The sequence below is a fragment of the Erpetoichthys calabaricus genome, chromosome 16 (genome assembly GCF_900747795.2).
Source record: "Erpetoichthys calabaricus chromosome 16, fErpCal1.3, whole genome shotgun sequence".
Taxonomy (NCBI): Eukaryota; Metazoa; Chordata; class Cladistia; order Polypteriformes; family Polypteridae; genus Erpetoichthys; species Erpetoichthys calabaricus.
Genome location: NC_041409.2, coordinates 83511660 through 83534244, shown reverse-complemented (window position 1 = coordinate 83534244; position 22585 = coordinate 83511660). Strand labels below are relative to the sequence as shown.

At 43.2% G+C, this 22585-nt stretch overlaps 1 protein-coding gene across 2 annotated transcripts in view; it reads left to right on the top strand.

Annotated features, from left to right (window-relative positions):
• lgmn (legumain) overlaps positions 1–22585 on the top strand; it is a 45945-nt gene that overhangs the window by 22443 nt on the left and 917 nt on the right. For both annotated transcript variants that reach the window (XM_028821776.2, XM_028821778.2), the window contains 9 exons: positions 3467–3552; positions 4382–4457; positions 4562–4624; positions 5292–5358; positions 13837–13955; positions 14124–14213; positions 17419–17628; positions 17744–17914; positions 18677–18744. In XM_028821776.2, coding sequence (XP_028677609.1) covers positions 3467–3552; positions 4382–4457; positions 4562–4624; positions 5292–5358; positions 13837–13955; positions 14124–14213; positions 17419–17628; positions 17744–17914; positions 18677–18744 — 950 coding nt within the window. The remainder of the gene's footprint in view (positions 1–3466; positions 3553–4381; positions 4458–4561; positions 4625–5291; positions 5359–13836; positions 13956–14123; positions 14214–17418; positions 17629–17743; positions 17915–18676; positions 18745–22585) is intronic.

The window sequence follows — 22585 nt, the reverse complement described above, 5'->3', positions numbered from 1 at the left end:
CACTTTAACCCCTACGGTTCTTTTTATATCGGTGGACAAGTTAATGCTGAAAATAACCTAAATTATGAGCCTTGATTTACTTATACACCCAGCATTACTTACCTATAATGACATCCACTCACCACTTATATCTCAAAAACACTGAAATCAAGCAATATAGCCAAGGCTGGCAACTTTAGCCTCAAAACAGAGCAACGGGCCAAGGGATCACTGCTCCTTGGGCACCTCCACTGAAAGGACTGCACCTCAGATTACCTTAACCAAAAGCTTGGAGCCACTGCAGCTGCTCCTGTCGGGTTTTTGTATCCTGGCAATTGCCTTTGAAAAAGGTTACAGAAGCCAAGGGTTACTTGCTGCCCCTAAAACAATGTAACCTAAATGGAAACAATTCATTTCATTAGCTATTATCAGTCAGGCTAAATGCCAACTTCAACAAAACAATAGTCAAACTCTCTCTCTCTCTCATCAGCACACGAGCCTGCCTTCTCTCTCTCTCTCTCTCTCTCTCTCTCTCTCTCTCTCTCTCTCATCAGCACACGAGCCTGCCTTCTCTCTCTCTCTCTCTCTCTCTCTCATCAGCACACGAGCCTGCCTGCTCTCTCTCTCTCTCTCCCTCTCTCTCTCTCATCAGCACACGAGCCTGCCTGCTCTCTCTCTCTCATCAGCACACGAGCCTGCCTGCTCTCTCTCTCTCATCAGCACACGAGCCTGCCTGCTCTCTCTCTTTCATCAGCACACGAGCCTGCCTGCTCTCTCTCTCTCATCAGCACATGAGCCTGCCTGCTCTCTCTCTCTCATCAGCACACGAGCCTGCCTTCTCTCTCTCTCTCTCTCTCTCATCAGCACACGAGCCTGCCTGCTTGCGCTCTCTCTCTCTCTCTCTCTCTCTCCCTCTCTCTCTCATCAGCACACGAGCCTGCCTGCTCTCTCTCCCTCTCCCTCTCTCTCTCTCTCTCTCTCTCTCTCTCTGTCTCTCATCAGCACACGAGCCTGCCTGCTTGCGCTCTCTCCCTCTCTCTCTCTCATCAGCACACGAGCCTGCCTGCTCTCTCTCCCTCTCTCTCTCTCTCATCAGCACACGAGCCTGCCTGCTTGCGCTCTCTCCCTCCCTCTCTCTCTCTCATCAGCACACGAGCCTGCCTGCTCTCTCTCTCTCTCTCCCTCTCTCTCTCATCAGCACACGAGCCTGCCTGCTCTCTCTCTCTCTCTCTCTCTCCCTCTCTCTCTCTCTCTCTCTCCCTCTCTCTCTCTCATCAGCACACGAGCCTGCCTGCTCTCTCTCTCTCTCTCTCCCCCTCTGTCTCTCTCTCATCAGCACATGAGCCTGCCTGCTCTCTCTCTTACATTGCAGCAGTTCAGCAGTTCACGTCTGACCGAGAACAATGCAACACGTGCGGAAATCATCAGCGCGCACAAACCGAAAGGGAAACTGGCTTGTTCGTATACCGAGTGTGTGGTCGTGAACCGAGGCAAAAGTTTGGCGAACTTTTTGGTCGTAAACAGAGTTGTACGTGTACCGAGGGGTTCGTGAACCGAGGTTCCACTGTACTTGGAGATGGCTATGGGCTCAGACTTCAGGCAGTCATTGTCTGCAAAGGACTTTCAACCAAATATTGAAAATGATCAATATATTTGATTGTTAGTTTGTCCAAATACTTTTGAACCGCTGAAAATGTGGGGACCATGTATAAAAATATCTGCCATTCCTAAACGCCTTATGCAGTATTTTTGTTAAACCTCTTGAATTGCAGCTAAAAGTCTACACTTAAGTCACGTAATGATTTCTTCATTTCAAATCCATTATGGTGGCATACAGAGCCAAAACTATGCAAATAGTGTTACTGACCAAATACTTGACATTCTAATAAACAATAACACTCTTAAGAATTTTATCCTTTTCCCAGAATTCCTGTCTGTCTATTTTACAGACACCCCAGTATTTTATCCTGTCCTAAATTCAACACTCTTAGAAAACCACCTCCATGAATATTAATGATCTAATAAGGTCATTTGTACCTGCCATCCTGTTTCAGTTAACAGAACATTTTGATTACAAAAATGTCCGCTTTCCTACACAAGCTCCGAGCCCGCAAGTTAAGAGCCATTATCTAAATAATTCTGAAATAAAACACAAATGTTAAGAGTCATATTTAGCATGCGGTAAAAGGGGAATATATTTTTTTTTTTTTTTTTTTTTTTGGTTTTACAGCATTACACTCCTACACACACCCACTCTCACAATAACCTGTGTTATGAGTGATGTATTGGCATTCCATCCAGGCTTAAATCAACCAAACCCAACTGGCAGCTATCACGATGGCCCAATACTAGCAAAGTAGGTTCAGAGAGTGTATGAATGGTGATTTGCTAAGATGAAATTTGGTAAATTTGGACCACCAGGCTTTGCATTTTTTTTTTTTTTTTTCCTTTTGTACTGTTCACAGCTGCTACCGTGTGCAATGGAGTATGTCCTGTTACACTCCACACCTGCATGAAGGCTTACAGTATGTCTGTGTCTGTTTTCCACATGAGGCCTGAGCTGTAGTCATAATGTCATGCTTTGTGGTGTCCCTAATTTGTCAAGAATTGGAAAACCTGTTTTGACCATTTTTAGAATTTTTTTTTTGCTTTAGATGAGTATGTTTCAGTTCATGAGATTGTAATATTTTGAAAGCTAAGTTTTCAAACTTTATTCTCATGTGTGTATTTTAATGCTATTCCCTTGCCTTAAAAAAAAGCAATTTAAGTGGACCATACTGCCATTTCTGAGGGTTGATAATAGGTTGTTAAGAGACCTTGCTTGGTTGCTAAGGACTACTTCCCAAGAGGCACCTTGATTCGAGTCATGAAGACTGGCTTATAGACTCCAGTGTAGCACCTGTTCCATTTGTCCGAGATTACGGATTTGACCTGTGAACACGTGTGGCTTAGTGATTTAGGTTCTTGCATTCCGATGTGAAATTCATGGCTTTCTCGTCTTCACTTGATTAGCATTTTGGCTCCAGCTGAATAATGGTACCCCAGCAAACAACTCCTTGTAATTTGTGTCTGAGTAAGGCAATGCTCTGGTTTTCATAGAAAATCAGACTCTTGTGAAACCAGTCTTTTGTTTTTAGTTTCTTTGTCAACAGACATTCCTCTTTTGGTTTGTTGCTAATTTCCTCTTAGCAATTGTGCACTTTTTCCCATTTTTCTGTCCTCTGACTATTTTGAAGGGGTCAGCTGGAGATAATAACAAAAAAAACGAGGTGGTTCACATCTGTGCTGCAGACCAACCAATCCATTTCAGGTTTTTATGACCGGCACAACCTAATCATTCTGTAGGTTTATTTTTTGTATTGTTTTTGGTGGCTGATTCTTCATATCCCACTAATTTTAAATGAGCTCTTTTAATGGAGGGTAAAAGCCACACATTTACCTTGCTGACTTTACTGCTGTGTATATTCTTTCTCATTTTTTAATCTAGGATGTCACACCTAAAAACTTCCTGGCAGTACTTGAAGGAAACGCTGAGGCAGTGAAAGGAGTAGGATCTGGAAAGGTGTTGAAGAGGTAGGTTGTTCCATGTGACCCTTTATCTCCCAATGGATTTCTTAATTTAACGATTTAATGAATTGACTTCACATTTTCTCCTATGTTTCACAAATGCCCAGTTAGGGGTGTTAGTCAGGTTAGGCTATGCCAGGGGTGGTGAACTCCAGGCCTGGAGGGCCGCAGTGGCTGCAGGTTTTCATTCTAACTCTTTTCCTAATCGGTGACCAGTTTTCACTGCTAATTAACTTTTTCCTCCTCACTTTAAAAGCCCTGTTAGAGTTCAGCCCTCTGAATTGATTCCTTTCTTCATTAAATGACAGCCAAGCAGAAATGAGATGTGAAACGAGCTAACAGATGACCAGCTAAACTGGGGCTTCAAACTCCAACCAATTTCACTCCAATCACTTTCTTAATGAGAAGCCAATTCTTGCTGTTTATTAAGCCCGTTATTTAATTCCATGGCTTGTTGCTGCTTTCATTCTGCCACAGCACACATTTCGAAAACTATTGTTTTTCTGTTCTTTCTAAGAGCACCGTCAAAATGTTTTGGTGACCTGAGAGATCAACCTTACCAAGACCATCACCTCTCTTTAATTTTATATATTGTGTGATGGGCACAGGGGAGCTGGTCATGTGGTGGCTTGTTTTGTGTCTCATTATTGTTTGGCTGCTAGTTAAAGAAAATGAAACAACTATGGGGCCTGAGTCAAGATAATTAAAAGAAGTAATCAGCAGCAAAAAATGGTCACTAATTAAGAAGATGGTAAGAATGCACTCGAGGCCTAGAGTTCGCCAACCCTGGGCTATGCCATTGTTGTCTGAAGAACAATTTGCTTTTCTCTTTTAGTGGACCCAACGACCACGTCTTTGTTTATTTCACGGATCACGGAGCCCCTGGCCTGTTAGCCTTCCCTGATGATGATGTGAGTGATTGCGAAAGCAGGAGGCTTAGATTAATTTGGGATATGTTGGTGAAGGAGCCTGTATTTTTAGTTTATGGAGTAATGCTTTAACTTTTACTTTTTAGCTGCATGTGAAGGACCTGAACAAGACTATATATTACATGTATGAACACAAGAAGTACAAAAAGGTATGAGTGCTGACTTTTTTTTATAATCAAGATTGTTAAAGTATTTGGTATGGGACAGGGAGAGAAGTGGTGGAAAATAGAAACCTCACCAGCTGGCAGCAAGTTTCAGGATTGGTAATTTTACAAAGTTGTTTTTAAATTCCTTCTGTAGCCATTCAGGTTCCAGTTGCCATCAGCCAGTTTCCTCTGTTCAGGATACAGGTACATAGCAATGGGGGAGAGAGGGTGCACTAAATGTTTCACCTTGTCTCAGAAGTGTCCGGTGTCCACTTAACCAACACATTGCAGGGGTGTGGAGCAGTAGCAGTTATCTAGGAGTACACAGAGGATGACCCCCTTTTGTTTATCCTAAGACTTCACCTGTGCCACATCACAAGCTCATTTGTAACTTGGTTAAAAGTATAAAAGAAATCCTTTTGTGTTTGGTCACTGAGTGACACACACATGTGGTGGTGGTGGTGGAGGAAAGTTGTTGGGAAATGGTATCACATCTTATGTAGGTAATAAATAAAGTGTCCCTTGCGAATATTAAGATTTGCTTACAAATATTAAACTCTTTCCATTTTTATAAAAACTGAATAAGGGTTATGATGACCTGGTCTCGCTACTTCTTGTATGCTTCAGTACTTTGTTTGTAGCCCACACTCACTTACTTTCTTTCCCACAGATGGTGTTTTACATTGAAGCCTGCGAGTCTGGGTCAATGATGAACCATCTGGCTAACAACATCAATGGTGAGTCGGGGTGGTTGGGCAGAATGGGAAAGGAGTTGATTGTGATTCAAATAATGAGTCACAAATAGTGAGAGTAGTTGCTAAAGGCAGATATTCTCTTTGGTCCAGTGGGATATTTAAGAGCAAGACCCTGACGTCTTATTATTGTACCTTTTTAGCTACGCATATTACAGGAGTAGGAAACATTAGAGCTGTTTTCAGGTATTTATTTTTTTAACAATTGGTGCATAGGCAGGTTGAATGATTTACTTAGTGGGGCTGAGGTGAGAAATGAACCAACAACTATGTGGCTGAAGTTCAGTGCCTTAGCCACTAAGAACACCTGAAGTACTTAAATCTGTTTAAATATTAACCAGTGGAGCCTTTTCTTTTATTTTGAAAGAATACACGGAATCTCCCACTGCCAAGGAGAAGAAGTAGCGCCAAGCCTAGCAGGCCTCTTTAGACCCTTGTGTCTACTAAATACTGAAGTTAGAAATGTGATCAGTTTTGTGCATGAACTGGTTCAGAAGAGTGCATTCATTGAACAAGCTGACGGTGAACTTAACGTAACGTATTTGCAACTGAAGAACTTGAACGTGAGCGAGTTCAGTTTTATGTGACATCCTGGATCTGGTGTAGGTCCAGATTAAACGTTTTGCCGTACCCTGTAATGTAGGGGTGGAGCCAAATCTGAAAACAGTATTTTAGATAAGCACAAATGGTGGACTTTTACCAATATTTATTTCGTCCAAATCGGATATTTATTTGTATCTCGAAAAAATAACATAAGATCAAATAGGCCTGTCTGTGTCTGCCTGCGTGTGCTTAAGCTGCACCCCCGCTGACACGAGCATATGGTGAAGCTCTGCTTTCGCTTTTAGGAAAACGTTGGACTTCACGAGGCCACTTTTACAGTGGGGCAAAAAATTATTTAGTCAGCCACCAATTGTGCAAGTTCTCCGACTTAAATTTTCATCATAGGTATACCTCAACTATGAGGGACAAAATGAGAAAAAAAAATCCAGAAAATCACATTGTCTGATTTTTTTTTTTTAAAGAATTTATTTGCAAAAAACTGAGTGTCATTGTGAACAACACTGTACTTCCTCTCTGACACAGCAACATGGAGGACTTTCAGCCAACAAGAAGTGTGTAGAGAAAGTCTAAGGGAGCTCCTTTATACCGACAACCAATATACCTGTATAGCGCCTCTCTGACTGGAAGTTTTTCTTTTTAATTTTTTTTCCTTTTCATTCATATTTATGTGTGTGTGTGTCTATCAATTGATCGAAACAGCTTAATAGACCCACCAACATACAAATCTGTGTTTAGATGATTGGTGTCTTTAAATTGACACATCTGAGGATGAATGTGGTCTTCAGTGAACTGGCATCCTACCCTGGATTGATTCTTGCCGTTTGCTGAACCTGCTGTTATAGGCTGGTGCTCCCCGGGGTTGGGGTTGGGGGCGGGGGGCGGTGTAGACGTTAGATAGAAAAAAAATCTAACCGTTTTTCTTTTTTAATGAGTGTAAATGTGGACTATGAGATTAAAATTTTCTACGCAAAAATGATAGTTTATTGTAGGATCTGTATGCCTTCTTAAACCTGCCTTTTCTGTTGTGGTCATGGGGGGGCTTAAGCCTGTTCTCACATAGCATTTGACACAAGGCAGGAGCTAATGTTGGATGGGATGCCAGTTTATAACTGAGCTCGCTCACTCACTCTCTCTCACCCAGTGCCACGTTACGTCTGCCGGAGTACCCAGAGAGAACGTGGTGATGGCGTGCTGATTCCAGCAGACAGTAATGAGTAATCCACCATTTGCACACACCAAGAGCACCTTTCAAATCTTTATGTACTTGAACACAGGACCAACCCATATTACCAGTGGGCTTGTTTACACCCACCATCACTGTGAGACTTGACAAAGTGACTAGTCCTGCCGTCATTCCCCAGTCCTCAATATGGAGGCAGTTTTGTCTGCACAGTTTGTTGACAGTAGTCCCAAATTTTTCATTTTCTCTTTTCACTCCAATTAACATATTGATTGTGGAGTGTGCTGTAGTTTTTACACTTAGTTATTTAGTATTTTTTATTTTTATTTATTTATTTAAGGAGCTTCTTAAAAATCCAAATTTTTCCCTGGCGACAAAAGTTCTATATGTTTCCATAGCAGGCATGGAGACAGCATTTCACCACTGGATCCACAGTGTCACATTAAAGATGGGAGTTAATCTAACACGCAGGTCTTTACAGTCCACCAGAGTGCCCACACAGACATGTGAGGACTGTAGAAACCCTGCACTAATCAGGCTGGGAATCGAATTCAGTCTTTAGAGCTGGGAGGTTGCAGCATTAACCAATGCACCACTCCAAAAATTTAAATAAATTAATCTTGGTGTATCTACAGGATGGTAGTGAGACCAGCTGTGTTATATGGTTGGAGACGGTGGCACTGACTAGAAAGCAGGAGACAAAGCTGGAGGTAGCAGAGATAACGATGTTAAGATTTGCACTGGGTATGACAAGGATGGGGAGGATTAGAAATCAGGACATTAGAGGGTCAACTCAGGTGGGAGACAAAGTCAGAGAGAGTCAACGAGATTGTGTTGGTTTGGACATGTGCAGAGGAGAGATGTTGGGTATATTGGGGAAAGGGTGCTAAGGATAGAGCTGCCAGGGAAGAGGAAAAGAGGAAGGCCTAAGAGAAGGTTTGTGGATGTGGTGAGAGAGGACATGCAGGTGATAGGGGTGACAGAACAAGATGACGAGGATATGGAAGAAGATGATCTGCTGTGCCAGACCCTATCTGGAGCAGCCGAAAGAAGAAGAGTGTATCGTGTTTACCAACCTGCTGAAACTGATGGCCTGTTCTGTTTTTTGTCTCCTTTATGAGCAGGGTGAATACTGGCGCTCACTTTACTCACCGCAACTACTAAGTCTTTAGAATTGCCCTAGACTTGCACCAGACACATGGCTGTTTGGTCAGTTATTCTCATTCCTTGGTGAGGGGGAGAGTAAATTGACCAAGAAAAAGAAATCTTGAAAGCCACAATGGTGAAACACACTTCCTTTGGAGAATGCTGACTTAGAGCACTGATTCAGCCTTGCAGATGTACATTACAGAAAATGTCGAGGTCAAAACCTGTGACTTAGGCAGCCTCATGTGACACTGAGTCACAGTGTTCCGTGGGAAACTGCTGGAGCATATTAACAACTTCTTGCCTGGTCAGCATTGTATAGTGTTTAGTGGTCAGGGTGGAAATCGGCTCCTGAGAACAACATGTCACGTGTCTATGGTTCCATCTGCCCTTTGCACTGTTCCTATTTTTCTGCTTCAGTAAACTGGTTTTCATTCACGTCAAAAAACAATAAACTGAGATGGCTGTGAGCCCATCCACAAGCTGAAGTTGAGCTGATGGATCAGCTTTGTAAGGCCCTGATGCAGTACCCTCCACCATCATCATCATCCGGTCTTTTGACACACTGAAACTACCAAAGCCCAGTCAGGGTCGGAGGCTTTTAATGTTAAATCAAAAACCAAAAGAACTGAAAGTGAAGCAAACCTGTTTGGAAATTCTGTGGCAGGTTTGCTGGGACTTGTCGCTGGACACTTTGACAGAACTGAGACTGCAGCCACCTCACTTTTAGGGGTCCAGCTAGTTCCTTCACACCTACACCCCTCCTATGTTTGTACAAACTGCATTTAAATTCAGAACGCCCATTAATTAATATTCAACATATTTATAAAAAAGTTGCTGTAAAATTGGTTTTCCAATACTCCACAAAAATCCTTTAAATGCATATAATTGCATTTTTTGTTTATGATGTTTGTACATTTTTATACACTGAACAAACTAAAAATGCAATAAATGAATGATTAAAACAACAGATTTATTATTTCAGAATTGATCAATTTTCTTTATTGTGTTCATACCACTCTTTTTGCAGTGCTTTGGTTTAGAAGCCGACTCCACGTGATCACACAAAGGCAACGTCAGTCTGGCGTTTGCTAACCTGCTTAATCCTGCACTGGGGCAGGGGACCTGCTGGAGACAACCACACCTGGCATAGGGCACAATGCAGGAAACAAACCCTGGACAAGGTGCCAGTCCATCGCAGGGCGAATACACACCCCAGTCACACACTAGGGCCCATTTAGGAAATGCCAATCCACCTGACCTGCGTTTCTTTGGACTGTGGGATGAAGCCCACACAGATACGGGGAGAACATGCAAACTCCAGACAGTCTACCACTGCAGCAGTGAGCGGCCCAAAGACAACGTGCTGAAACAAAATGGATTTTAAAATTGAATATGATGTTTCCAGGGTGGCGCAGTGGGTAGCGCTGCTGCCTCGCAGTTGGGAGACCTGGGGACCTGGGTTCCCTTCCTGGTTCTTCCCTGCGTGGAGTTTGCATGTTCTCCCCGTGTCTGTGTGGGTTTCCTCCGGGCGCTCCGGTTTCCTCCCACAGTCCAAAGACATGCAGGTTAGGTGGATTGGCGATTCTAAATTGTCCCTAGTGTGTGCTTGGTGTGTTTGTGTGTGTGTCCTGTGGTGGGTTGGCATCCTGCCCGGGATTGGTTCCTGTGTTGGCTGGGATTGGCTCCAGCAGACCCCTGTGACCCTGTGTTCGGATTCAGCGGGTTGGAAAATAGATGGATGGTCTGATTTAATTTTAGCAGAAAAGTTCTTGCATTATTTATTTTTTTCCTCAAAAAAGAATTTGTTTAGATTACATCAGATTAGATAAACTTCATTAATTGCAAGAGGAAATTCAGATACATAGAGCAGCAGAAACATAAAAAACAAGGCTACAGACTAACAGGACAAATAATACAATCAATAATCAAACAGTCGATCAATCAGTAATGAATGTTGTGCAGAAATTGCAAAATGAATTTAAGAGTATAAGCATTTAGTTTGGGACGTCGAGAGGAAACATTGAACTGCCTGATAGCAGCCGGCAGAAAAGACTGTCAGAGCTGCTTCCTAGCACACCATGGTGGAATAAGCTTGTGGCTAAAAGTTCTCCAGGACCGCACCACCTGGAGGGGAATTTTCATAACCGCATACAATTTTGTCACCATCCTCTTTTCCACAACAGCTTCCTAGTTTCTTCCATTTTTCCCCCCCCCCTACAAGTGTTTTTTTTGGAGTTTTCCTTTGTTTCCTTAGAGAGTCAAGGCTGAGGGGGCTGTCAAAAGGCAGGAGGGCCTGTTAAAGCCCATTGTGGCACTTCTTGTGTGCTTTTGGGCTCTACACAAGTAAATTGTATTGTGTGTCCAGGGTTCGTCCTGTGATGACGCTGGCTTTCCTGATAATCCTGTGCAGGCATTGTGTTCCTTTTGTGCTCTGGTTGCTTCCCCAGGAGACCACAGCGTAGAACACCACCCTGGCTACTGTGGACTGGTAGAACATTTCCAGTAGCACACATCAAAAGATAGGAGTCTCCTTAGCCAATCCAGTCTGCCGTGGCCCATCTTGTGGTGTTAGACCAGTCCAGTTTGTTTGTGAAACCCCAGGATACTTGTATCTGTGTAAGAAACTGTAACTTAACATAGAATAAAAAATAATTAGGCTTATTAATCAGTGAGCCAATGGAGTCTTTCTCTCCTGAACAAACAACTCTCTCAAGTATTCCTGTGACTCCGCTGTTGGACTTCTGAATGGAATTCCTGATCGATTGTCCATATTAGATTTAGTACTTTTGCTGTGACACTTTTCGTTAAAATGATTTCATGTTACAGATCCATCCATTAATTCTGTTTTTTAATTAATTAAGCTTCAGCGACAGACTGCTGTCACTGTCCTGCTCCACTGACAGACTGAGGAGATCGTTCCTCCCTCAAACTATGCAACTCTTCAATTCCACCCGGGGGGGTAAACGTTAACATTTAACATTATACAAAGTTATTGTCTGTTTTTACCTGCATTATTATCAATCTTTAATTTAATATTGTTTTTTTGTATCGGTAAGGTGCTGCTGGAGTAAGTGAATTTCCCCTTGGGATTAATAAAGTATCTATCTATCTATGTTACCCCCTTTATCAATTTCCAGTGTTCTAGTTGCACAGAGCAAAATGCAGAGAGCTGCTGTGAATGGACTGCCTGTCCACTGTAGGGTGTACCACACGGGACCACACAGGGTCGGCAGTTAACACACGCCATTTTAGGACGTGGGAGAAAAATCTGAACAAACAGTGAAAAACCGATGCAGACATTGAGAGAATGTACAGAAGCGCCACAGGCAGTGCCCAAGCTAGGATTCTGGAGTTGAGACAGCAGCACTAACCAGTTTCCCACCAAGCTGTGTTGGCATCACAGATGTAACATACAGTACTCCATATTGTACCATAATGGGTTAGTCACGGCACTTGACACTGCGACGTTGTGCTTTCTAGTTTATACACAAGTGGGCACATTTTGTCTCCATGTGTCCAAGCACTTCTGGGTTAAGTGACTTGCTCATCTTAGCCACTAGGGGGCACCACTTGTGACTCATATGTGACTTCGTTTTTTCTTTTTTTTTTACACTCCACTCTTAATTCTTTTTCTTGCCGGTATTCTTGGTCTAAAGTGTCCCTTTCTGAGAAGTCAGGCTTTCCACTTTTATGTTCAACACCATATATGAGAGACTGCTGTAACTGTTTGGATATTCACTCTGTTGGCTGAAGTGCTCTCTTAGTTGTCTTGCCACCCAAGCCCCCCAAAATCTCTGGAAACAGAACTTTCTCTCTCTGAATTAGTCCTGGCCGAGCCCAGATGCTTTACTACAGCACAAAAGTGAAAACAAAATGCAAGAGTGCGTAATAAAGAATAACTATGCAATGTAACATAAATTATAGTGATGTTGATGAGTAGAAATAAAGAATAGCATTTCCTAAACTGGCAGTTTATAGTTGTTCAAAGCTCGTTATATACGCCGGTCACGGTGATGCGCTAAATGTTGATTTGCAGTCTGGACAGAAGTGTCTGCAGGTCACCTTCTCTTCAGACTGATGGATTGAACCATAGTCTGGCTAAGACCAATCTTTTATATTAAATAGCAATTTTCTTTTCGTAATTAGAGAAATCTGGGTTTTATAGGGTCCTTATTGTTACCTGTACAGAGTAAAGTGAAGTACTTACATGTGCTAATGAACATGCAATACGTTGCCATGACTAGAGAGTACAACTACTTCACCTTGAAGTGTCTGCCTTCCTTACCTAAAACCGTCACCTTACTTCATAAGTGTCTGCCTTCTTTACCTGATGTACTATAAATATTTACATTTCTTTCAAAAAGCTGGAGCAAGTGAAGCGAGTTGCTCATGGTCACACATTGAGTCGGACAGGAAGGCAGTCTTAGAGTTTAAGTTCCAATTCCTTAGCCAATACTTCACACCTCTAGAATTGGATGGTTGGCACGCTTGTCTCAAGATGATAATAATTATTCTTTACATTTACAGTATATAGCTCCTTTCTCACTCCTTAAAGAGCTTTACATAGTGAGTGGGGAGCCACTTTAACCACAATTAATGTGTAGCACCCACCTGGATGGTGTGACGGCAGCCATTTTTGCAGCAGTACATTCACCACACAAGAGCTATTCGGTGGTGAAATGGTGAGAGAGAGATGGCCAATTAGAGATAGGGAATCATTAGGGGGGCAGAATCACTAGGCCATGATGGGCAGTTTAGCTTGGGCATTGGGATAAACCCTACTCTTTACAAAGGATGCCCAAGGATCTTTTGTGACTCGCAAAGAGTCAGGACCTTGATATCACATCTCATCTGAAGGGCGTCACTATTTTTACAGCACAGCGACCCCATCACTGCACTGAGGCTTTGAGATCCACTTTCAGACCACTGGGTAAGCGCCCCCTGCTGGCCTCACCAACACCTCTTCTAGCAGCAACCCAGGTTTTTCCTAGATGGTTGCCCATCCAAGTACTAGCCAGTCCCACATGTGCTTAGCTTCAGGTGGATGATGACCTGTTCTGATGTGTGTGTCGTATGGCTGCTGCGGTTAACCAGGGCCCTGTGGGAATGAAGATAAGCCACCAACCTTGTGGTTTTTGTTTGTTTTTTTTGCCTGAACTTTGACATTGATGACCAACATGGCAGTTCTCTACTTAGCTCTTTAACCTTACAGCCACAGTGCCCTGGGTTTGGATACTGGGCCTGTCTTTTTCTTTTTTGCTTGTAAGCATCCAAGGTTGCGTCTTGCCTTGTGTTTCATGCCCTTGGGATTGGCACTAAAATAGCAGGTTACACAATGAATAGATGAGCAGATCACGTTCCTGTGATGCAGTCCAGGACCAGAATATGCAAACTGGAATGGCTAAGAGCAGTATGATGACAGGTAAAAGACGCCATGTAGTTTAACGGAACGAGCTTTGGCTTGGGACAGTAGTACCAAGGAGATTACCTTCCAGTTATTTAAGGATATGTCAGTTGTCGTATTTCTCCTGCTATCATTCTACTCAACTTTTCCTTTCCCTTCACTCCAGTGTACGCTACCACGGCTGCAAACCCTCACGAATCCTCCTATGCCTGCTACTACGACGAGAAGAGGGACACGTACCTGGGCGACTGGTACAGCGTCAACTGGATGGAGGATTCCGATGTGGTGAGTTGGTTACAGTGCATAAGATTTGTGATTTTTCTGCCTGTAGCTACTTGGTGGATATCTGAGACCATACTGTAGGCACCATTTGCTGGACACTGCAAGGGTTTAGAAAGTCCAGTGTGAAGTCTGCCTGCCTTTTAATGATCTGTGTTTTTTGTGAATGTTTAGGAAGATCTCAACAAAGAAACCCTTCAGAAGCAGTTCAAGATTGTGAAGAGTCACACAAACACCAGCCATGTCATGCAGTATGGAAACAAGGTAAGGAGACTGGAGGAGGCTGCGAGGGGTAAAGACTGCCAGGCTGTACTTCTCATTCTGCTGAGTTTTCCTGGGTGTGTGCCTGGCTTGTATCCCTACTTTTCTTGTATGGCTTTTCAGTGGTGTCAGATCAAAAGTTGCTTTTGGAATACAATTTATTTATTTTAAAAGTGTGTTTATTTTACACACACTAATCGGCAGTTCAGCCAACCTTCTGCTCCTGGTTGGTTGGTTCCCTGCAGCCCATGGCTCCCCACAGGATGCCACCCTGAACCACCTTGCTCTTAAGCTTGGGCCCCTGCAGCTGTCTGTGGCCCTGCCAGGGTACCACGCCAAGCCTCCCGGCTTCCTATGCCAGGCTTGTGTCCCTGCAGTCCATGGCTCCACCTGCAGGATGCCTCAATGAGCCTCCTGATTCCCCTACAACTCCCCACTGCCTTTCTCCTGGCCACACATGGAGCTGCTCCAACCGAGCCGAGCAGCACATCAGTCACTCCAGGTCTCAAATCTCTCAGCTGAAGTGGCCTCCTTCAGCTCTCCCGAGGAACTTCCTCCAAGCTATCTGCCCGTTTTTTCTCTCCCTCTCTCATTCATACACACCAACTCTCTCCGCCTTGTGCCTTCTCGCTCCTTCCTTTAACCTCATTTCTTTTCCTTGAACTTCTCTATCTCTTCGTTTCTCTTTTCCCCCTTCTGTCCCATGCAGACTCCTTTATTCTCTGCTGACCAAACAGGTATGGGCACAAGGAGCTGCCACCTCCACAGCTTCATTGAGGTGCCTGAGTGATCCACCCGCCTCTGCACGTGTACAGTATGTGACGTGGTCAGCCTGTTCCTCAGTTAACCAGAGAACAAAACACTCACGCACACCTACACCCGATTTGGAGCCTGCTCCTTCTCAGAGCTTGAATATTTATTTAAAATTGGCCACTGATTTCCTAGCTATGGACCCGCCATAACACGCTTGCATTCCTCGTGATCCTTGCTAGGACAGCGTGCAATGAAAAGGAGCTTAAACTCTTGCGGGCCATACATGTTGGCACTGCACTCTGCTACATTAGATATATACTAGACATTAAGGGCGCTAGAATACTAGTTCATAAACATTAGTAGGAACAGTCTATATTAAATGGCAAAGGACCGTCTATTTTCTGTTACGGTAATACTGGCTTGTATGTGGCTGTAATATGCGTCACTTTATTGTGTGCCTTTAATTTTCTCTCGCAGTAATGCGTCTCTCCAGCAAGTATTTTAATCAGTGCGGGCATGCAGCTGATTATTGTATGTGTGGCGTTTCCCTAGCAACAGATTTTATGTGCGCTAAAATAAATCTACTTTTAAAAGTCGTCCTTTTGTAATATCATGAAAATTCATATATTTAGGAAAACACTTTACCGGGCCAAGTTTGTTAATCGCAAATCTGACATCCTCAGAGTGAACACTTGCACAACAACAAACACTAATCCTACCTCTTTGGGGAAGCTGGTCTCCACGTCTCGGTAACCGCACGAAAAATCCAATCGTTATGTTTTAGGTCTTACCTCATTTACCGAAATCCGATTGGACCGGCCGCGCGATATTTTATAGGTCCCGCCCTCTCTGTCTTGTGTGACGCATCAGGCGGCCTTTGAAGCATCGCGCCGTGCCCCGCGCATGCGCACTTCACCAGAAGACACACACACACGGACACAGGGTCGCACACAGGGATTTTATTAAAGAGGATTACCTTTTTTCACTCGAGGCGGCTCTGCAAATCACAAAGTGCTTATGACATTGTCACGTGTGTCTTGTGGCACTCGGCTGGTGGCCATGCACCGCAAACATATTGTGACATGTCTCTAATGAATTGTGTGTGTCTCAGTTGCAAGAAGCGGATCATAGGCATGTTATAGAGCAGGGGTCACCAACTCCAGTCCTGGAGGACCACCGTGGCTGCGGGTTTTTATTCTGACCTTTTTTTTTTTTTTTTTTATAAATGAGTGTCCTGTTTGTGCTGCTAATTAACTTCTTGTGAATTCATTTTAATTGACTTTTAAGATTTGTTCTCCTGAATTTTTTCATTGTTCCTCTGAATTGCTTCATTTCTCTCCTTCAATTACACCCAAAAGAAATGAAATGTGAAGTGAGTGAGCCAGCAGAAGACCAGCTAAGTCAGGGCCTCAGACTCACACCAATTCCACTCCAACCAGCTGCTTAATGAGGTGCCGATTCTTGTCGTTCATTAAACCTGTTATTTAATTCTGTGGTTTGTTGCTGCCCTCATTGTGCAATAGCAGACATTTCTGAAATTATTGATTTTCTCTTTTCTGTTAAAATGATTTGTGGACCTGAGCAGATCACCTTTCTTTCTTTCTTTCTTTCTTTCTTTCTTTCTTTCTTTCTTTCTTTCTTTCTTTCTTTCTTTCTTTCTTTACCAGTTGTTTTGGCGCATTTTGTATCTCATTATTGGTTGGCTGAGTCTTTAAGAGCAAGTCCATTAAAATTGGTTCAGAAGAAGTTAATTTGCAGCAAAAACAAGTCGCTCATTAAGAAAAGGGTTAGAATGAAAACCTGCAGCCATGGTGGTCCTCCAGGACCGGAGTTGGCAACCCCTGTTAGAGTCCCTGTGAAATAATACAAAGAGCACACGACCCCCTGTTAAGTAAGTGAAGTAGCCACCATGGCACAACATCTGAGGTTTTGCCTCCAGCACTGATGTCCGCAGTTTGGTCCCTGGAAAGGGAATCAAAGGTGTGTACACCTGATGAGCCCCCCAAGTAGGAGGAAACATGTCGTGTACCTTTTGTATTAATAATAATAATAAATAATTCATTACATTTATATAGCGCTTTTCTCAGTACTCAAAGCGCTATCCACACAGAGAGGAACCGGGAAGCGAACCCACAATCTTCCACAGTCTCCTTACTGCAAAGCAGCAGCACTACCACTGCGCCACCTGTGTATTATTTAACATATATAATATAAAACTATCTATCTATCTAAAAATGTATAATGCCCAGAATTGTTAACCCAAGTGTGAATATATTAGAGTATTTACTTATTTTTTAATTGGATTATTCAAACGTTATTTCTTGGCTAATTAGGGCCAGTATGTTTCTATGGATATCTACTTGTATTTAAAACTATTTCTGCTTTGGAGTTAAGTGCACTTGTTGCTTCTGTCCAAATTCTCACTACATAAATCTCTCGACACTGGCGTTTTCAGACTTTATCCCACATGAAGGTAATAGAATTCCAAGGGGACTGCCAAGGTGAGTGCAGAGTTCCAACCCCCATCCAGCATGACCCCATTTTGGAGCCAGATGTCATCCCCAGCCCAGATGTTCCTCTGGCCATACTAAAGAGGCGCTTCATGAAGTCCAACAGTCTGGATGAGAGCAAACAACTCCTGGCCAGGATCAACTCCCATTTGGAGGTGAGAGTCCCAGTCCACCCCATTACCACCTTCTCAGGTCTGGTAGAAGACCATTCACAGCTTTAAGACCAGTGTAAGATCGCAGAGGTGGCAAGAATGTGTTTGTACTCTGCAGGTTCGAGCCCTGATGAAGAACAGCATGCGGAAGATTGTTTTCTTTATTACACACTCTGAAACGGCGACAGAACAAGTACTGTCCATGAGACAGGAGCTCACCCAGCATGACTGCTACGAGGCGGCCGTGGAGCACTACAAGACAAACTGCTTCAACTGGCACCGGCCTCAGGTAGGTCTCCAGTTTGGGCTGGGGGTTGTATAGTTGTGTTCTGTTTTGTGTGTTGTACTAACCCCGACGCCCATTGCACACCCAACCTACCTGGAGGGGGTTCTCTTTCTGAATGGCCTTCAATTTTTTTTTTTTTTGGGTGTTCAAGCTGGGGGGCTGTCAAAGAACGGGGCCTGTTTAAGCCCCTTGAAGCATACAATAAGCTGTTGTTGTCCTGCTTCTGCAGTGTTGTCTATACTGTATCATGTACAATAGGGCTGGCCCTCAAGAAGACGCACGAGTAAAGTGGTGCATTGCTTTGTGCCTTGTGTCCTGTCACTATGAAGATGTATGCAAAAGAAGCTCACAACCTGCCCAGGAAAGTTTATCAGGCAGAAATACTAAAAATCACAGAGTACATAGAAACAGGCCTCTACATTTTGGCTTCTTGCTGTTGTGTAATAAAAGTCTGTGAACAGCAGAGCTGACCAAATTTGGAAATAAGGGGAACTGAACATTAGAGGAGGGCCTCCCCTGTAAATCCAGGGTCACTTACTCATGCGATTCTCTTCATATATTTGTGTGTGTGTGCTCACAAGGTGTGGTTTCCCCTCCTGGGAGGACGCAGCTTTATAGTGCTAAAACAGAACAGAAACTGATTTGCAACTATTGCACAAGAGAAATGTCTGGTGTGTTTTACGCACAGATGGTATCTTTTGTGACTAGAGTACCACAAAGCTGCTGGCGTTTGTGACAGAAGGTCCTTCTGCTTTCTTTTTGCAGTATGAATATGCCCTCCAGCATCTCTATGCCCTCGTGAACCTCTGTGAAGGACATTTTCCATTGGACAGGTGAGACAAGAGCAGTATTGTTTTGTACTCCATGACTGATTGGAAACATTCGTGTCACAGAATATTATATTCATTTTGGCAACCATGGGAATGGAAAAAAGAAAAAACAGAATTTGTAGATCAGGGCTGCAGGGTCTGCGCAAGCACATGTTTTTTTTTTTTTTTGGGACCCCGACTCTCCAGAGTTGGCGTTGTAGGAGTTTCACTTCACCCCAGCCACGGGGAATGGCTTGTCTGCACATTTCACTGCAACTGGGGCACTACACAGTATACCTCTTGGGTACAGTGGTGGCAAGTTTTCATTCCAGCTATTTTCTCCTCTAGTAACCAAATCCTAATGGACTTCATTCACTTGCATTTCAGTTGTTTTGCAGACCAGGGGCCTCATGTACAAACGGTGCATACGCACAAAAATGTTGCGTACTCCCGCTTCCACACTCAAATCACGATGTATAAAACCTGAACTTGGCATAAAGCCACGCACATTTTCACGCTAGCTCACACCCTGGCGTATGCAAGTTCTCCACTCGGTTTTGCAAACTGGCGGCACCCAGCGTCAAAGCAGTGCTTTTGTTCCAGTGTGGTTTCCCTTTCTTTTTTAGATCTACATCCCTGACGCGGCTTTATAAATACACTGAAATTAACCGCATATTGTTTATTAGTTTAAGGCATCTGATTGTAATTAACCTGTAACAATATAATGGTCCACAGCATGGTCAAACTATTCTAAATACCATAGCTGCTTTAGCGTTGTTACTCTTACTGCACCTTCTTCTTTCTTCAGCTGCTCCCGTTAGGGGTTGCCACAGTGGATCATCTTTTTCCATATTACTCTCACTGCACCACTCGGGAGTATTTTTATCACTGCATCTGAGTGTGGAATCACAGATCTACAGCATCTGATCGGAAAGAGAATTATCGGTATACAGCATCAAGCACACGCTACCTCAGCCACGCACACAGTCTTTTTGAACCGCTCTCATACGGCAAACGCTTCAGAGCCTTTCCTGTACTGACCTCACGGTTCAGAAACAGTTTCATCCCAAGAACTCTAAACGCACTCAATCAGTCCATCAAGTGCTCCTTGTAGAACTGCCTGTACTTATAAGTACAATTACCTCACTGTAAATTTGCACTACAGTTATAATATTGCACAACCTGAGCCACTTTATAAAGTGCCTTTTTACATATGATGACGATCTCATTTTTAAGATGAAATGCAGCAAAATGTTTATTATACAGATAAAACTTCATTTAAATAATCTAGATTGTTGTTAATTAAACATGTGAGGACACGGTGTCGCAGTGCTAGTGAGGCGTTGGCACTCCATTCACAGATTGTTCCTGCCTCGTGCTCTATTCTTGCTGGGAGTGGCGTGACACTGGAAGGATAGATGGATAGAATAATTAAACACGTACTATGAAGATATTTCAATGTTCCTTCAACGTTTTGAAGAATCGGCGTTCTAAGCTTATAGATGGCTTAACGTCTATTACAGAGCTGATTGTGTGGCGATTGGGTATTTGGAGAAAGAAAAGGAAGGACAGGAATTGGAGGTTAGTACGTTTGAAAAAGACTACTGCTGCAATAAATTATTTCATCGAAGGTCACGCATGGCATGGCAAGCATCTTGTGTGAGACATGAACAATCGCTGTGCCACTGTGTTCCCATGTTTAATAACATGCTTTAACTCCTATCATAATGAAAATGATATTAAGTATACATCTCAGTATTTTAATTATTCAGAGAGCTGTAATATCACGAATGTAATGGATTCTGTGTCCTGTCAGAGGACGAGAAAGCCTGTTTAAGAAGCATGTAGTGATTCACACACACAGAGCACATAGAAGATCAAATACAAAACAAAGCATTTAATATGCTACTTTAGTTACGATGGGATTTGAGAAACTAGTAAATTAAACGATTTTAAGATGAAGTTTATGATGTTCTACTATAAAAGTGGAAATTTCGAGATTAAAGTTGACATTGAGTTTTTCTTCCCCCACTGTGTGCCTTTTTTTTTTTTTTTTCCCTCTGTACCCTAATAAGCTTTCATATGACACTCGGACATTGGGCTACGATTCGCCTTTTCACTGCAACTTTGATATCTGACTTTATTTCAGGCACTGTGCGACTTTGAACTTGAGCTTTCGAGTTTCTCTGACACTCTGTCACTCGTTCAACTTCATTTTGATGTTTATACCACTGTTCAAACCAACAAATACAGTAATCCCTCCTCCATCGCGGGGGTTGCGTTCCAGAGCCACCCGCGAAATAAGAAAATCCGCGAAGTAGAAACCATATGTTTATATGGTTATTTTTATATTGTCATGCTTGGGTCACAGATTTGCGCAGAAACACAGGAGGTTGTAGAGAGACAGGAACGTTATTCAAACACTGCAAACAAACATTTGTCTCTTTTTCAAAAGTTTAAACTGTGCTCCATGACAAGACAGAGATGACAGTTCAGTCTCACAATTAAAAGAATGCAAACATATCTTCCTCTTCAAAGGAGTGCGCATCAGGAGCACAGGCTGTCGGAAGCTGAGAGGAAAGCAAACAAATCAATAGGGCTGTTTGGCTTTTAAGTATGCGAAGCACCGCGGCGCAAAGCTGTTGAAGGCGGCAGCTCACACCCCCTCCGTCAGGAGCAGGGAGAGAGAGAGACAGAGAAAAACAAAACAGTGAAAAATCAATACGTGCCCTTTGAGCTTTTAAGTATGTGAAGCACCGTGCAGCATGTCGCTTCACGAAGCAGCTGCACAGAAGGTAGCAACGTGAAGATAATCTTTCAGCATTTTTAGACGAGCGTCCATATCGTCTGGGTGTGCGAACAGCCCCCCCTGCTCACACCCCCTACGTCAGGATCAGAGAAAGTCAGCGCAAGAGACAGAGAAAAGTAAGTTGGGTAGCTTCTCAGCCATCTGCCAATAGCGTCCCTTGTATGAAATCAACTGGGCAAACCAACTGAGGAAGCATGTACCAGAAATTAAAAGACCCATTGTCCTCAGAAATCCGCGAACCAGCAAAAAATCCGCAATATATATTTAAATATGCTTACATATAAAATCCGCGATAGAGTGAAGCCACGAAAGGCGAAGCGCGATATAGCGAGGGATCACTGTAGTACGTTTTCCCTTGCCTCCACGTAGTATTCGCTAAAATTCTTCTATTTTCCATCGTACTTTTGCCATTGCCTTTTCACAGAATGCGGAGCTGAAGGGCTATTTATATTGATTTGCATATTCAAAGAGGCGTAATTCTGGGAGGAGTTTGGGGAGTCACAGCAGGCGTGTGCACGTGCGTTACTTTTCACGCTGACTGGGATTTATGGAGCGGAAGAACGTGGAAGTTGGCGAACACACAGATTTATGTATCTGGATTTTTTTGTGCGTACGCACATTTCCCCTTTTTGTCCTTATGCCATGTTTTAGTGTGAATTCTACGCACAGCGTTGTCCATGAGGCTTCAATCCCATTTCCTCCTATGCCTGTTGGATGATATGTCTCAAAATATTTGAAAAAGAAAAAAGTGAATGTCTGATCAATATTAATCTTCCCTGGCACCCAAAACATTCGGATGGTGAACGGGGGGGGGGTTTGGGAAATCTAAAGTGTTGGCAAAGAATTCAATAACTGGCATCATTAACCGGAAAAAGACTGGGTGGAGCGAAAATTGTGGCCCACCAGGGCTTTTTGAGACTGAGGTGTTAGATGGTCACCAGTTTACATCTCATTATTATGTTTGGCTGCCAGATGAAGGGAAAAAATTAAGCAAGTCAAATAAACTGAAGGCAAAAAAGTTTAAATTAGAAGTAACTGGTTCCTAATTAAGAGATT